This window comes from Ciconia boyciana, chromosome 2 (genome assembly GCF_034638445.1).
Source record: "Ciconia boyciana chromosome 2, ASM3463844v1, whole genome shotgun sequence".
Classification (NCBI taxonomy): domain Eukaryota; kingdom Metazoa; phylum Chordata; class Aves; order Ciconiiformes; family Ciconiidae; genus Ciconia; species Ciconia boyciana.
This window is the reverse complement of record NC_132935.1, coordinates 112,973,861-112,988,943: the sequence shown is the minus strand read 5'-3', so window position 1 is coordinate 112,988,943 and position 15,083 is coordinate 112,973,861. Positions and strand designations below refer to the sequence as shown.

Genomic DNA, 15,083 nt, shown 5'->3' with positions numbered 1-15,083 from the left:
CAAAATGAACATTCAGTACTCTTTGAAAGCCTGCAACATTTGGAGGCTCAGTACTGATTTTTAAACGCGCAATCATCTCCGAAGTGTGCAGCTATGCTCACCTATCAAGTAATCAGACGGTGCAACAGAAGTCAAATCATTTTCTAAATGGCTTTGATGATTAAGTCTGCAACAACTTGTTTGGTTAGACGTACAAGAATAGGGAAAGAGAAAGCAGCAAGGAAAGGATGACGGGAGAAGAAAGGGACAAAGAAGGAAGAGGGGAGATGAACAAACATGAAGGAAGATACAACTGTCCTGATATTAACTCTGCCTGCACATTTTCCCTGAGAATTAAGTAGGACAATGTTTCAAGATATACTATCAAGAAAGTTACATTTTGGCAGTTTGCAAGACTGTCACATCATAAGGAATATATTCATTTCTTCACTAATTAATCCAGAAACTATTTGATAATATAGAGGGAGGGCTTACTATTTTTAGCTTACTACTATCAAAGAAATTTCCCTGCACTGTTACACTTCCACATTTCTTGAAATCCAAATTCCATATTTCAAATTTGTATCTCAACTCCAAATGTCCAGCTTGGTTTTGGATCTCAGCCAGCCATCTTCTCACCTGGACATTAACCTCATTCTGTTGTGGTTGTTTTCCACTTGCCGCTTCACGTATAATGAATCTGCTCCTTTACCGCTTCCTGAACGTGGTCCCACAGTGACCATGCTGTGGTTGCAGCAGCTAGCCGTCCCCTGCCTGCCTATTTCTCCCTATGCACTTTTCTCCCTATGTGTTTCTTCCCTGAGCAAGGTCAGCTGTGGGGACGTCTGCCCCAAGCCGGCAGCAGACCAGCCTGCCTCTGGACTGACCCATGCTCCTGCCTCTCTTCAGGCCTAAGTACACCTGTGAATTTTTCTTTTCCTTTGTTCTGCCTTTGATCCCAGCACTTCTGTTTCCCCTGTGATAAGGATGTGGTTAGTACAGATCTGAAAAACATGAGGCAATCAATTAAATTATTTCCTCTCTGATTAGCCTCATGAACCATTCCTTATGATTTTTACAGGACTAAAATTTGTCCTATACTTAAAATTAATGACAATTTTATTTTGAAAAAATGATTTCATGCTCACAGCAGATCGATTACAGCAGTGTGCCTTATGTATTTAAAAAGTTCATCCAAACTGCATAAAGTGGCTAAACCACTGTGAAAAGATATCACCCACATAAACCAACAAGAATTTAGGTGATAATAGCAAGTTGAACAACTGGAAGCCTAGTTTAAATACAAGCAACAACGTCCACACACAGATCTGTACAGTTTTAATAACAGTATCACATTTTTATTTATTCCTCTACATGCCCTGCATGCAAATAAGTCTTTAAACAACTTCCTGAATCTCAACCTAATATATGCATTTTATGTGAAAAATCAATGTCATTTCTCAGATCTCAAAGACTGATTATTCTCCACAGAAAATGGATCACCTTTATTCAATGAAGCTTCTTCTCTGTATGCAGTGTTTCATCTGCTTCTACTTTGTGCTTAATGTGTATTAACCCTCGTGCATGTGGGTCACTTAACTGGGCTTTGCTGAGACATAGTGTGAATCATCAGTAGAAATAACTGTGTTCCCATGGCACTGCAGACCATCATCCACCTCAGCTACATACCGCTAACCCCTTATACTTCTGTAAGGACACAGGCAAATGCTTACTGATGATCACAGTCAAGAAAGGAAATTCAGATTATCTGTGTTCTTTAGGCAATTTTTATTTTCTCAACCCCCTATTTTGTTAAAAATAAGAAATCAGTCTATTCTTACAGTGTTTTCCAAATTGAAACCTGGGAAAAGTAGGACTGACAGTTTCTTGTAAGCATGTGCAGGCATGTGTGTATACACTATAAAGATGGCATTTTGTGAAATGTTTCTGGAAAAAATAATAGGGGTTTGTTTGCTAATCTAGACTAGAAATCGTTTTTCAAATGGTTGTTTTAGTGACAGCCCAAGACTTTGGCAGGCCTTCCTCTCCTCTTTTGTATCATAGATAAAGAGGATTGATTGCAGTTCACGGACTGTAGCACTGGCCTCTGTATCACTACAAAGCACAGATTTAGCAATCTTGTGGGTACAAAAAAGTGGGGTGAAAGTGACTCCAAGCTGAGACTTCAAGGGAGCATCAAATGAATTAATCTGCTACAGAGACAAGGAAGAACAAAGCAGAGGATCTTATCTGGGAGTAAGCAGGACCTTTTGTCAGAAAAGAGGTGGTAAGAAGAAGAAGGAACAACAGAAACAACTGAGAAGTAGTAGTAGGGCACTGGGAGTCAGAGACTTGAAGTGAGTCCAGCCCCTGACTTCTCTGTGCCCCACCCATAGAAAGGCTGCTGAACTCCTCTCCCATTGCCCCACCAACCTTCTTAGAAAATACCTAAACAGAATTTTACCAACTAGGTGATTGTCGACACCAGTCCCCAGTTCTGCAGTTTCACAGGTGCTCCTATCCTACAGATAATGAAGAATATTACAGAGAAAACAGAAAGAAAGGTAGAGCAGCGAGGAAGAAGAACAGGCTATGTCCTGCATTAGCTTTCTCATAGCACAAATAGACACTTCAGAAATGTGTTATATGCATCTTTACTGCAGGCCTGTTTTACCATACCCTCTTAAACAGATTAATAAACTCCAATTAGCAGAGACTCAACATGACAAAACGACACAATTGCTTTTCCAAGTTGGTCATTGGTTTATTATTCTGGCAACTATTGACTAACTAGCTACTCATTAGGTCAGGAACAAATTATCTTGTATTCGAGAACAGCAAAGGCTCAGTGATGCACAGTATCATTTAGGGAAGAGCAACCCAGCACTTGAAACACTTTGGATTGGAGGCTCCAAGCAGCTGAGTTTGCAGCAGAGCCCAATGAACTAAACCACATAACAGTTCCCTAGGGAAAATGCTCTCCGTGTTGAAGCAGCAGAGCCATCTGCTACCCCTTCTCCCCTGACTCCGCAGTCCCTGAGGTGAGCAAAGGACTGGCATAGCAGGCAGTGACCGCTGCCTGATCAGAGGTTTTGGTGGGGGGTGAATGCCACTGTGGATATTTTAGGCATGTGAAAAAATCCCCCTGCCATCTCCAGGCAAGTTCAGGGAGCTATGGTCTTCTTCATGTGGGCAACTGCAAAAAAATGTTAAAAGGTATCTCACTCTCTATTTTCATTTTCTCCCAAACTCAGTAGTCTGTCATCCCACACTTGCTTTTATTACCTGGCAAGCCAGTAAGAGGGGCTCCCCACAGCCTGGCCAGCCATGCTGAGTTGCTGCAGGCAGGGTGGGCACAGGCGTGCTGCTCTCCCCTCCACGCTCACCCCCACCTCATATTTACCCCTGCTTTTCTCTGCCGTTTATCCCCACTGAAATATCCCGCTATGACAGATGCTGAGCAGTCTCCTTCACAGTTCCTCCTAGCCAATGCAGGAAACTTGGGCTATTGAGATGAAAGGCAAAGTGTATTCCCCTTTCGTGCCCTCATTCACTGCTCTCTCACCCTCACCATCAAGAACAGCTGGTTGGACCAGGGGCCAGTAGCACATCTATTCTAGGAGGCAGGTGTTGGTGATCAATCTGGATCAGGAATTCCTGTATTTTCCAGATGCACAGATTATCACCACCCCAACATCTCTCCACTACGTGCCTGTAAAGAGACACAATTAATTGTGCCACAACAGGAAGGTGGCACTGCACTGTGGAGTGGCTGCGGACCACTGATGACAGCCTCGCTGACAAGTAGCATGGGGAAGACCTTGGGTCAGAAACATTGGGTCTTAGATGATATGACAATGCAAGAGAGGATCTGCTAGAGGAGCAAGATGTAGTGGACAGTCCAGAGCCAAGCCCAACAAATTAGCAGCAGATTTTAAAAAATTTTATTTTATTTTAAAGAGAGGGTCCAAGTGAAGTGTAGAGAGAACGGTAGAGGAACGGACACATGCTCAAGAACTAAAAAGGAAATGGGAAAGAATAAAAGTGAAAAGATGAAACTGTCAAGCCAGAACAGAGGAGGAGTTCTCCTTGATATTAATAATGCTTTGGTCAGCGAACATGGAGATATGGATCCCCATAAAACTAAAGAAACAGCACTTTCTTGACTTGATGGAAGCTAAGTGACAATGGGGAAGAGTGTATTACATAGTAACTCATAGGATCATGGTTAACATTGCATATGGGGGGAAAACTGGAACAGGAGAAACAGATTACCTTCCCTCACGCAGCAGGGAAAACGTCACATGAGGACCTAACAGGAAGGAGCCCTGGGGGTTTTCTCTCCCCTTTCTTCCGCACTTGGCACCCAGACAACCAGAATCTACCTCTATCTTTTAACCTGCATGTTAGAAACTAAAACAATGGAAAACAATCAATATTTTAATAATAGCACCTCGTTAGCCCACTTGGGAGGATCATATGGTAACTCCAGTAAGATCATAGGGAATACTGACAAGAGAGTAAAACCACTTGTAAATTTTGAGGCAAGAAGAAAGAATGCACTCCTCTACATCCAGGAAAGCTAGAACAGGGAACAAAGGGCTTGAATTGCAAAAAAGAACATTTATATTAAGTGAGAAGAGAACTTTCTGACTGGAGGTGCCTAAGCAATGGCATAGATCATTTTAGGGAAGCTGCAAAATCTCCACCATTACATACTTTAAAAAGCTGGCAAGAAAATCACTCCTAAGGAATAATTTTAAGTAAGCTGATTCTGCTTTGGTTTAGAAGAATGGGCCAGATGACCACTTGCACTCCCTCTTTTCTACAATTTCTATGAAAAAATAAATTAAAACAAGGGAAATTCAAGTTATTATTATACTGGAACCTGAAGCTAGAAGAATCTGAGCTGCACAGTTTAGACCATACCATTGACATGAGAAATTATTGACTTCTAATTGGGTTTTTTTTTGGTAAACCCTGCTTTTTGGTAAACTCAGAGATTAACAATTAGCTCTTCAGAGACAAAGTCGCCTCTTCATTGCATATGCTTGTGCCAGCAGGGCCCTAAATGTTACAGGCGTGTCATAATACTGTAACAACTTCAGTGTACTAGATATTATAACATCTGTGGGGCCAATGTTTTAAATCATTAGACAGTAATTTGCTTTTATGAACCTGAGGTTGCTAGAACCATATCATAACATTGCAGGCAGGTCACCACAGGTACAATACATGTAACATGCCTTTCACAAATATTCTTGCATGCAGATACCCATCTCCTGCCTCAGAGCTGACATCATCAGTTACAGAACACATGATGTCAGAATCATCAAATTCCCTTCCAGGGGGAGGTGGGGTGCGGAGGTAACTTTTTCCTTTATGGAATCTCCTCCTTGACAACACTTCAAACACTAGTTATGCCTCCAAAGTTCTCATAAACTGGAGTATTTGCTGCTTTAACTTTTGGATGAAACAGAATATACTACTGACTAGAAGCTCAATCTCAAAAAACAAATTAGTTAGATTTTCAAGAGCTACTAAAGAAATGCCCAGGAACAAGACTTACCAAACCCAAGTTTCAGAAGTGTTGTGTCAGCACTAACTGTGTTTACTATGAGAGGTTGGTCAAACCCTGGAACAGGCATCCTGCAGAGATGGTTGATGCCCCAAGCCTGTCAGTGTTGAAGAGGCATTTGGACAATGCCCTTCACACCATGCTTGAACTTTTGGTCAGCCCTGAAGTGGTCAGGCAGTTGGACTAGATGATTGTTGTAGCTCCCTTCCAGCTGAACTCTTCTATTCTAGTCTATTCTAATTCTTCTTCCTACCTCCTACTTTCCCTACCAGTACATGCTGAGGAAACCTCTGATGACATTTCTTCCCAGCCCTGCACTAGCAGAAGGCATTGAATGGGCAGTCATGTCCCATCCTAAGCATTGGCTCTGTCACGTTGTGGGCAGGAGGCATGTACCTTCTGATGGGGGGGGAAGAGCTGTGCATCATCTCGAGATAATTGGATGATCTGCACAAATTTGCAAAAAGCAAGCGTGAAGTGTGGTTTTAGAAAGTCTTCTGTGTTCATCCAGTTGAGCTGGGTTTCCAGAGGATGGCAAAACCCGGCATCTCTGACACTAGCAAGGCTCACAGATCAAGCCCTCAGTCTGAAGCAGGATGTGCTCCTCAACTAAATGGTTGCAAATCTTTTGGAGGTGAGCAATACCTGTTCATTTCCCCATGGATTTTTTTATTTTTTTTTTACTCCTTGTACTCATTTTTAGAAATGCCTGATCTGTTTCCTGTGGAAAAACAGGCTAAAACAAAAGAGCCTGGGTAGAACAGTACTCCCTTGGAGAGAAGGTCCATCTGGCCCAATACTCTTGTCTCCAAAGTGGCCAAGCATCAGTGTCTAGAGGAGAGCATATGAACAGTGCAAGTCTTCTTCTGCCAGGGTCCTGGGGGTGCTCCTAGGCCTCAGTGGCTGGGACCGGCCTCCCGCAGGACCCCCACCCCGCCCGTCTCCTGCCAAGGGCCCAGGGGACGTGTCTCAGCTCAGCCTGGGGCCTTCGGTCCCTGCCTGAGCGATGGGGTAGGTGTGCCCGTCTCTGCCCCTGTCTCCTGGATGGGCCTGGGACCTGCCCTGCAGAGAGCTGCTCTCCTGGATGCAGCCCTCAGACCTAGGCCACGGCTTCTCATGCAGAACTCTAGGCATAACACAGCATAACTAGTCTGCTCTATTCCCTACACTCACCATGAGTCCAATAATGATGAGACTGTAATTTGCCTGAAATGCCACAGGGTTTTTCAGCTCCCAAAGCACTTTCAAGGACACACAACACAAAGGTTACAAGTGGCAACAGGATTTTATTTTTCTTTGTATTTTTCCGAATGTGTTTCAGAGCCAATGCTCACCAGCATTCACAATGCCCATCAGCCCAGGAGCAGGCTGATGCGTTCTTCAGTTTAGCTTGAAAGAGCATCCCTTGCAGTCTGGCAAAGGCATGCACGTCACAGAGCTACAGAAAGCGGCAGCAGGAACACAGGCCAAGCAGGCCCTGATTCCTGAAGAGCGAGAACGTGAAGAATGAGGATCAGGACCGACCACACAGAAGAAGAAAAGGAAGAAGAGGCATGTGGTACCATGGGGTATTTTCCAAAGTATGACACACAGCGGTGACGAGCACACTTTTTGTCCTCCAAAACTTGCTCTGCCTCTGTGCTTCTTGGCCAGTGATGCATGAAAAGCGCTCTCGTGCCTGCCCTGCGCTTGTATTGCACACAGGGAGAGCTGGAGAGTGGCAGCTCCTGATGGGGCAGCAAACCTGGAGCCCTTCCAAGCACAGGCTGTTTGCACAAGCAAGAACCCCTGGGGAAGTGGAGCCAAGGGATGAGCAGAGCTCGCTCCCACTCCAAACTTGCAGTGGGCAAGAGAGCCCGAGAGAGCCAGGGCACGAGTGGTGCCTTGGAGCTGCAAGAGCAGCAGGCAAGAAGGCAGCCGAAAGGGCCCAGAGGAGCCCTGACAAGGGGCTGTGCTCAATGCTACAGAGGACAAGCAGCAAGCCCTGGGAGCCACCCTGGGGGCCCACCCTGGCAGTCTAGAAAGCTTCCTCCCCCACATGCGGGGCACAAGGGCCACCTTCGTGGAGCATGAGCAGCAGGCACCTAGCCAAAATGGCCCAAAGGAGCCCTGGCAAGGGGCCGTGCTCAGTGCTGCAGAGGAAGGCAAAAAACCCCCAGAGACACTTGCTAGCCCACCTTGGGGGAAAAAAAAGCCTTCCTCCCCCCAGCTGCAGGGCACGAGAGGCCATCTTTGTGGTGCATGAGCAGCAGGCAGCAAGCTAGCCAAAAGGGACCAGAGGAGCCCTGACATGTAAGTGGTCATGCTCAGTGCTGCAGAGGAAGGCAAAAAACCCCCGGGGACCAGTGCCAATCTTCCCCAGGGGAAAATTCCTTCCTGACCCTAGAGCTGGCGATCAGCTATTCCCTGAGCACGTGAGCAAGACCTGCCTCCTCCTCCCACAGGCTGCTCATGCCTGCCAGGAGATGCCCAAGCCCTATTCTCCTTCAACCTGGAGCCATCCCTGGGCCTTCTGAGAGTGGCCAAAGGCTGTCGGCATGATTGACCTTGGGGGCAAGAATCCTTCCTGTGCCTGGTGGGACAGCAGTGGGTGCTCCAAAGCACTGGGACCCCTGGCAACGTCTCTGCATCCCATTTCTTACAGCTGCTGCCCCTGGCTACACGGGGGATGAGGATGGCGAGCTCTGCAGCGCTCCTCAAGAAGGCATTGCCTTGGTTTTGCCACTGCTATCCAGCTGAAAAGGCCCGATAGCCTCAGGTACCTCCAGGGTTGGTGGTTCTTCTCCTCATCTCCTGAGGGGCTTGCATCTGTTCCCTGAAGGCTGAAACAGGATTTCCGTCCCTCAGATGAGCTTTGAAGGTGGCCCTTCAGGGCCTTCAGCTTCCAAGGAGCTGGCCTTGCAGCAGAGAACCTCCAGCAGCCTCGTCCAGCCTCCAGTCTTCCTCCCTCCAAGTAATTCCATCAGCTCCGCAAGGATTTCCTCTCGCATGTCTTCGGGCTGCCCCCGGGCCAGCTCTGGGACACAGGAGGATGCTCCCTCTTATCCTGCCCCGGGGCATTGTGACTGCTGCGTTGCCGGGTGGTGGCACTGTGACATGGGCATGACAGGGCCCCCCCTGCACAGCCCCGCCCACAGCAGCCCCGCCTGCCACCCCTCTGCCCAGCATCGTTTGGAGGAAGGCCTTTGGGGTGCTGGCCCCGAGGCAGTGCCTGTGCCCAGGAGGCCCAGGGGGCTGTCCCTGCCCTTGGTGGCCATGCACTGGGCACAACTGCTGGGCATCCCTGACACCTCCTCTGCCACTCGGCTCCCAGGGACAAACCTCATGCTGTTACTCTTCTCTCAGGCCATGGCAGAAGCCATCCCTGCAGCCCAGAGACCACCCCTTATTAGCCATCCCCTCTCTGTGCCAGAGCTAACGGCCATGAGGCAACCTTGGGTTGCCCAGTCCTCTGAGTTGGAAGACCATGACTGTGGCAACAGTGACTTTCCATTTGCAAACACTGAAATTGTAGGGGACCAGCTGTATCAGCTGAATGTTCACAAGTCAACAGGGCCTGATGGGATTAATCCCAGAGTACTGAAGGAGCTAGCCAATGTTACAGCAGGACCCCCCTCAATCATCTACCAAAGGTCTTGGGAGTCTGGAGAGGTCCCTGCTGACTGGAAGCTAGCCAGTGTTACTCCAATTTACAGGAAGGGCGTGAGGGAAGACCCAGGGAACTACAGACCTGTTAGTCTAACCTCAGGACGTGGAAAAATTATGGAGAAGATCATACTGAGTACTGCTGAAAGACATTTAAAGAATAATGCAATCATCAGGCAAAGTCAGCATGGATTCAACAAAGGGAAAGTCCTGATTAGCCAATTTGATATCCTTCTACAATAAGGTCACTCACCTTTTGGATGAAGGGAAAGCAGTGGATGTAGTTCCTCTGGCTTTCAGTAAGGCTTTTGATACTGTCCCTCCCAGCATTCTTCTGGACAAGTTGTCCAGCTGTGGGATAAGCAGGTACATGGTGCGCTAGGTGAAGAACTGGCTGAATGGCAGAGCTCAAAGGGCTGTAGTGAATGGGGCTACATCTGGCTGGCAACCAGCCACCAGTGGTGCTCCTCAGGGTTCAATTCTAGGGCCAAACCTGTTCAATATTTTTATCAATGATCCCAAGGCAGGAGATTGTAAGTTTGCTGATGATACTGAACTGGGAGGTGCTGTTGACTCTCTCAAGGGACAAGAGGCCTTGCAGAGGGATCTGGATAGATGGGAGCATTGGGCAGTCAATGACATGAAATTGAACAAGAACAAATGCCGGATTCTGCAGCTGGGATGGAGTAAAGCTGGACACAAGTCTAAACTGGGGGAGCAGTGGCTGCAGAGCAGCCCTGCAGAAAGGGGTCTGGGGGCGCTGGTTGACAGGAGGCTCAACAGGAGTCACCAGTGTGGCCTGGCAGCCAAGAGGGCAAACCTCATCCTGGGGTGAATCAAACACAGCATAAGCAGCCGGTCAAAAGAGGTGATTATCCCTCTGTATTTAGCACTGGTGCAGCCTCACCTTGAGTATTGTGTGCAGTTCTGGCCCCACCATTGAAAAAGGATGTTAAGGTACCTGAACGCGTCCCGAGGAGGGCACCAAAGCTGGTGAAGGGCTGGAAGGCATGTCCTCTGAGGAGCGGCTGAGGACATGGGGCTTGTCTAGTTTGGAGAGAAGGAGGCCGAGGGGTGACCTCCCTGCTCTCTACAGCTTCCTGAGGAGGGGACGTGGAAAGGGAGGTGCTGATCTCTTCTCCCTGGTACCCAGTGCCAGGACCCGTGGGAATGGCTCAGAGCTGCGTCCGTCAGGAGAGGTTCAGACTTGACATGAGGAAACATTTCTTTACCGAGAGGGTGGTCAAAGCCTGACACAGGCTTCCTGCAGAGGTGGTTGATGCCCCAAGCCTGTCAGCATTGAAGAGGCATTTGGACAATGCCCTTCACACCATGCTTGAACTTTTGGTCAGCCCTGAAGTGGTCAGGCAGTTGGACTAGATGATCGTTGTAGCTACCTTCCAGCTGAACTATTCTGTTCATTTAGAGGTGTTGGGTTACAAAGGCAGGACAAGGAGATAACTAGTGTTATAAGTTGGGTTAGCAGCTTAAATTCAAATTTCCAGAGGAACCTAGGGATACAAACTCAGCCTTTTCATCTAAGTAATCTTGTCCTCAGAACTGACTCAGCCAGCCTCGGTTACCAATACATCTGTTCAGGTTTCAGTATAAACAGACATTTTAAGTGCATCAGTGTTTCACTTACTTTCATGACTGGGATGTCAGCTCCTAAGTTGCTCTGATGCTTTTAAAACTTTAATCCAGATTCTTTAGCTGACTGTTGGCAACTTCCAGCAGATGCTGGAAGTTCAGCACATCCACGCTTCCTGAGTTTTGGGGGAAAATTCATTGAAGAAATGCAGTGAAGAGCAGTGTAATTTACTACATGGGACACTCATTGATTCAAAATCAGGGTGCCAAGGCATATATGCTACCACCTAAAGTACCATCTTCTGGATGATGTTAAAAATTGAGTGACCAATTATTATTTCTGGTTGTTTAAAATCACATTTCATTTTGAGTACTAGCCTGGTACAGCCCATTTTGGACAATTGCCTTCTTCCCCTCATTAGCAGTTCAGTTCACGAGTAAGTGCATGATTTCTTACTTTCTTTAGCCTTAGCCTTACACTATTTTGTAATGTGATTTGCCATATCAAGCCATTGACACATTTAACTCACCAATTTCCACAGTGTAATCTAAATATTTCTGGAATATTATTAAGAACAAACAACATTATTGATGTTATCAAGTCTGCTCTATCACAGGTGGATGATTGCTTTGTTTAGACTAGGAAAATAGCATCAAAGGATGCATCCATATAACTCTCAGATTTAACACTTTAATGCAAGACAAATAGATTTGCAAAATACAATATGTTTTCACATCAGTTGTTTAGATTTTGTCATATAAATAGTGACTAGACACACATGTATATGGCACAAGGACTACCTACACCATACAACTAAAATTTCTCCTAGACTGCAAGGAACTGAAGATAATGATAGCATTATTAGAAAAATAGTTTCCATAGATGAAGGTTTATGTTTTACAGCCACTCCATGTTTTTAATGCATATGTTACATTAATAACATAATAGAAAACTATGTATAAATGCTTTATAAACACAATTGACTATAAGAACACATTAAGTCAACTGAAGGTGCCCAAATCCAATATAAGCAACAAGATAAAACAACTCAGAATGTATTTAAAATCTCTTTAAGCTGGTGTGATATTACACACCTGTCACAATGCCATCCTATTCACAACATCAGACATCAGACAAAGCAGACTATCAAGTATCCAAAGAAAACAAACAAAAAAACAATCATTCTGTATCATTCCCATTTTGGGGCCTTTTTTTTTTTTAAAGTAAACTTTTAGCAAAAATAATGAAGGATTTTATGTTGTATAACCATAAAGGAACTCAAAGCTAACCAGAAGTGTAGGCACAAGAGTATAGATGCACACAGCTCACACAATAACTACACATGCATGACATGAAGAGGGAGGCAAGGATACAGAGCTACATGGTACGGTGACCTACGCTGTCAGGCCCCTCACAGCTTTTATTCCCTGTAAATAAGCAATGTTTAGACCCATTGACATAAACAACCACCACAGATGCCATAATGGGGCCAAAATTGCCAGATGCCCAACTACAATACATGGAGATCAAACCAGACAAATTTTACCCTGGTTAGCATGGCTGATCACCAAAGCTAAGGTAGAGCATCCCAGCCATCAGAGCCCACCAGCATCCCCAGTTTGCACCCAAGGTGTCTGTCGGGCTTGACACAGCCACCCAGGGGCTGGTGCATGAGCTATCTTTGCCACAACACCAGGACCTCAGGTTAAGGTGTGCTCCGTTATGCCCACAGATTTCTGCAAACAAGACCTCCCATGTTTGAGCAGTACATCTGATTTTTAAGACTTACACCAATGCTTTACTGGACAGTTAATCATAACAACGCTAACAAAGACACAAGGAAACAAATAGTATTTTTAGGCTTCAACTCCAACTACCGACTCAGCTCAACTTACACCATAAAGTCATCAGACCTCTTCAAACTATTAAAGAGTATAATATGTGTTTTACTCAAAAACAGTTGTAGTCCAAACCTGCAAGAATGGAAATGCACCAGGACTTTGGTATTGAAAAGTCTAGTACTTTATGACCTTGTGAGCTAGATACGAGTATTTAAAAGGGAAAATCCACCACTTGCCCTTGACAGCCTCAGGTATTAGATTCTTAAATAATGACATGATTGCATATGAGACTTTCTACATATTAATTGTTGCAATTTTTATTCCCTTAGAGCTCTACAGAGTTCAATGTGTAGCAAAAAGGAAGTGGGGATTTATAGGCAGTGAAGTATGAGAAATAGTGATCATAAAATAATCTCTTTTAATTCTCCAGAGCCCTATTACATAGAACATGTAACAACACAGGATACATGCTGGAGGGGTGTAAAGGTTTTATTAGCCTTCAAAAGAGGACGTGCAATGCTTGCTGACAACTGTGCCTCCCAAATTCATGCTGAGAACAGCTTTATAACAAACCATACTCATAGCCGATATGGATGCTATATATAGTCGTACACAAATGCTTTTCTGCTTGGTTTAATGTCTGTATCTATGGTCCTGTTTTGAGACATCCAACAGCTAAATAGGGGTTACTTGTGTGGAACATTTATACCTATCAGCTTTTATTAGTGAAGCTGAACAAAATAAACAATGGCCAACAAGACCCCTCATCTTTTATCAGAAACTCCTGCAAATTCTCCCCGACTTTGCCGGTTGTTCATTTCCAGGCTACAGTAACGCAAGAACCGGTGCTGAGTTTTCTAAGCAATAAACACCATCAGCTGCACAACATCTTGTCTAGCCTCACGACATTTTGAGAAGCTCCCCAAAACTGAAGCAGCTGCTCACGAAGGCGTGGGCCTCCGCCAGCACTCCCCGCTCTGGCCCCCCGCGGGTTTCTGTCACATGAAGGGGCTTTCTGTCACACCGCTGCGGCCGGCTGCCTCAGCTGCCGAGCGAGCGCAGCAAGAGGATGGCTTCAGCCGGGGATGAGCCGGCGCGGATATTAAAGGAAATGCAATCCTCTTAGGAGGGCTGGCGGCGGGCGGTGAGGCGAGGCGAGGCAAACCCTTATTTCCCCGCGCGGGCCGAGACGGCAGCCCGGCCACCCCGCCGCGGTGCGGTGCGCAGCCACTCGGCCTACCCCCGCGGGGAGCCCCGCTCCACGCGAAGGGCGACGAAGCGGCGGCTCGCTCGGGCCTGCGGCAGGTGGACACCGGCACCGCCCGCACCGCCGCGTCCCAGAGGGGAGCGACCCGCCGCCGGGACGCGGGGGGCAGCGGCACGGCCGGGCGGGGGGCGGCTGGCGCGGTTAAATGGGCCAGTTACATAATAACGCTCCCCCAGCCGCCCCCCGGCGGCGGCTCCACACCCCCGCGGGCAGGGGCCGGGGAAGCCGCAGCGGCGGGAGCGGGGGGCGAGCGGGGCCGCCTCCCCTCGCGGACCCCGGGCACCACCACCACCTTCCTCCTCCTGCCCGCCGGGGCGAGGCCGCCCCCCGCCCCAGCGTCCCCCTTCCCGCCCCGCGGCGCACCTTCTCCTGGGCGCGGTTGAGGCGTTTCTGGACGTTTTTGGCGAAAATGCCGGTCTTCATATCGGCCATGGCTGACGGCGGGGATGGGGGGAGGGGGGGGGAAAGGCGGGCGAGGCAGAGCCCGGCGGCGGCGAGCGGCGGTGAGGCAGGGATGGATGGAGGGCGGGCGAGGAGGAGGAGGGTGAGGAGGAGGAGGGCCTTAAAGACACAGCGGGGAGAGGCGGGGCCGCCGCCGCCTCAGGTGAGCCGCGGCCCGCCCCCGGGGAAGCGGTTGTTGGGCCCCCCCGCAGGGCGGAGAGCGTTGTCTCCTGGAGATGAGGCGATTCCTCTAGATAATAAAAAACATAAAGAGAGATAACGGGGGTGAGGATTTCCAGTGCTGCGGCACTTGATGGCCATGTCGCTACCGGCACAAGTCCCCCTCGTACAGCTGGAGAGCGCGAGGCACTTGCACATTTCCCCGGAAATTTCCACCGGGTCAGAGTCGCTCCCGGTTTCCAGGCTCCCTCGATGCCTTTCGGTCTGGTTTTGGGTCTGCAGTGTCACGGGCCTTCAGCACAGTAGTTGGGCGCTGCGGTTCGGGGACCTGCACCCCTAGCTGGGCCCAAGCGGGGCTTGCTGGCGCAGCCAGCAGCCGGGTTGGGCTCGCAGCGCCCACGCTGCTGAATGCAAGCGATATGCGTTGACTTGCCCTTGCACTGCTCTCGGCATCCTCCTCCTATCCATCGCTCGCTCCTATCTCGGAGTAGCAGCCGACAGCAATAAACTGTCTCCAGACTGGTTTGAGGTTTTTGATCTCGTTCTTGAAATTACAACTTG

At 47.9% G+C, this 15,083-nt stretch overlaps 1 protein-coding gene across 1 annotated transcript in view; it reads right to left on the bottom strand.

The window, feature by feature from the left end:
• AMPH (amphiphysin) overlaps positions 1-14,333 on the bottom strand; it is a 122,840-nt gene extending 108,507 nt beyond the window's left edge. The window contains exon 1 of the mRNA XM_072851410.1: positions 14,265-14,333. Within this exon, the coding sequence (XP_072707511.1) occupies positions 14,265-14,333 (69 nt within the window). The remainder of the gene's footprint in view (positions 1-14,264) is intronic.
• Between the last annotated feature and the right edge of the window lie 750 nt (positions 14,334-15,083).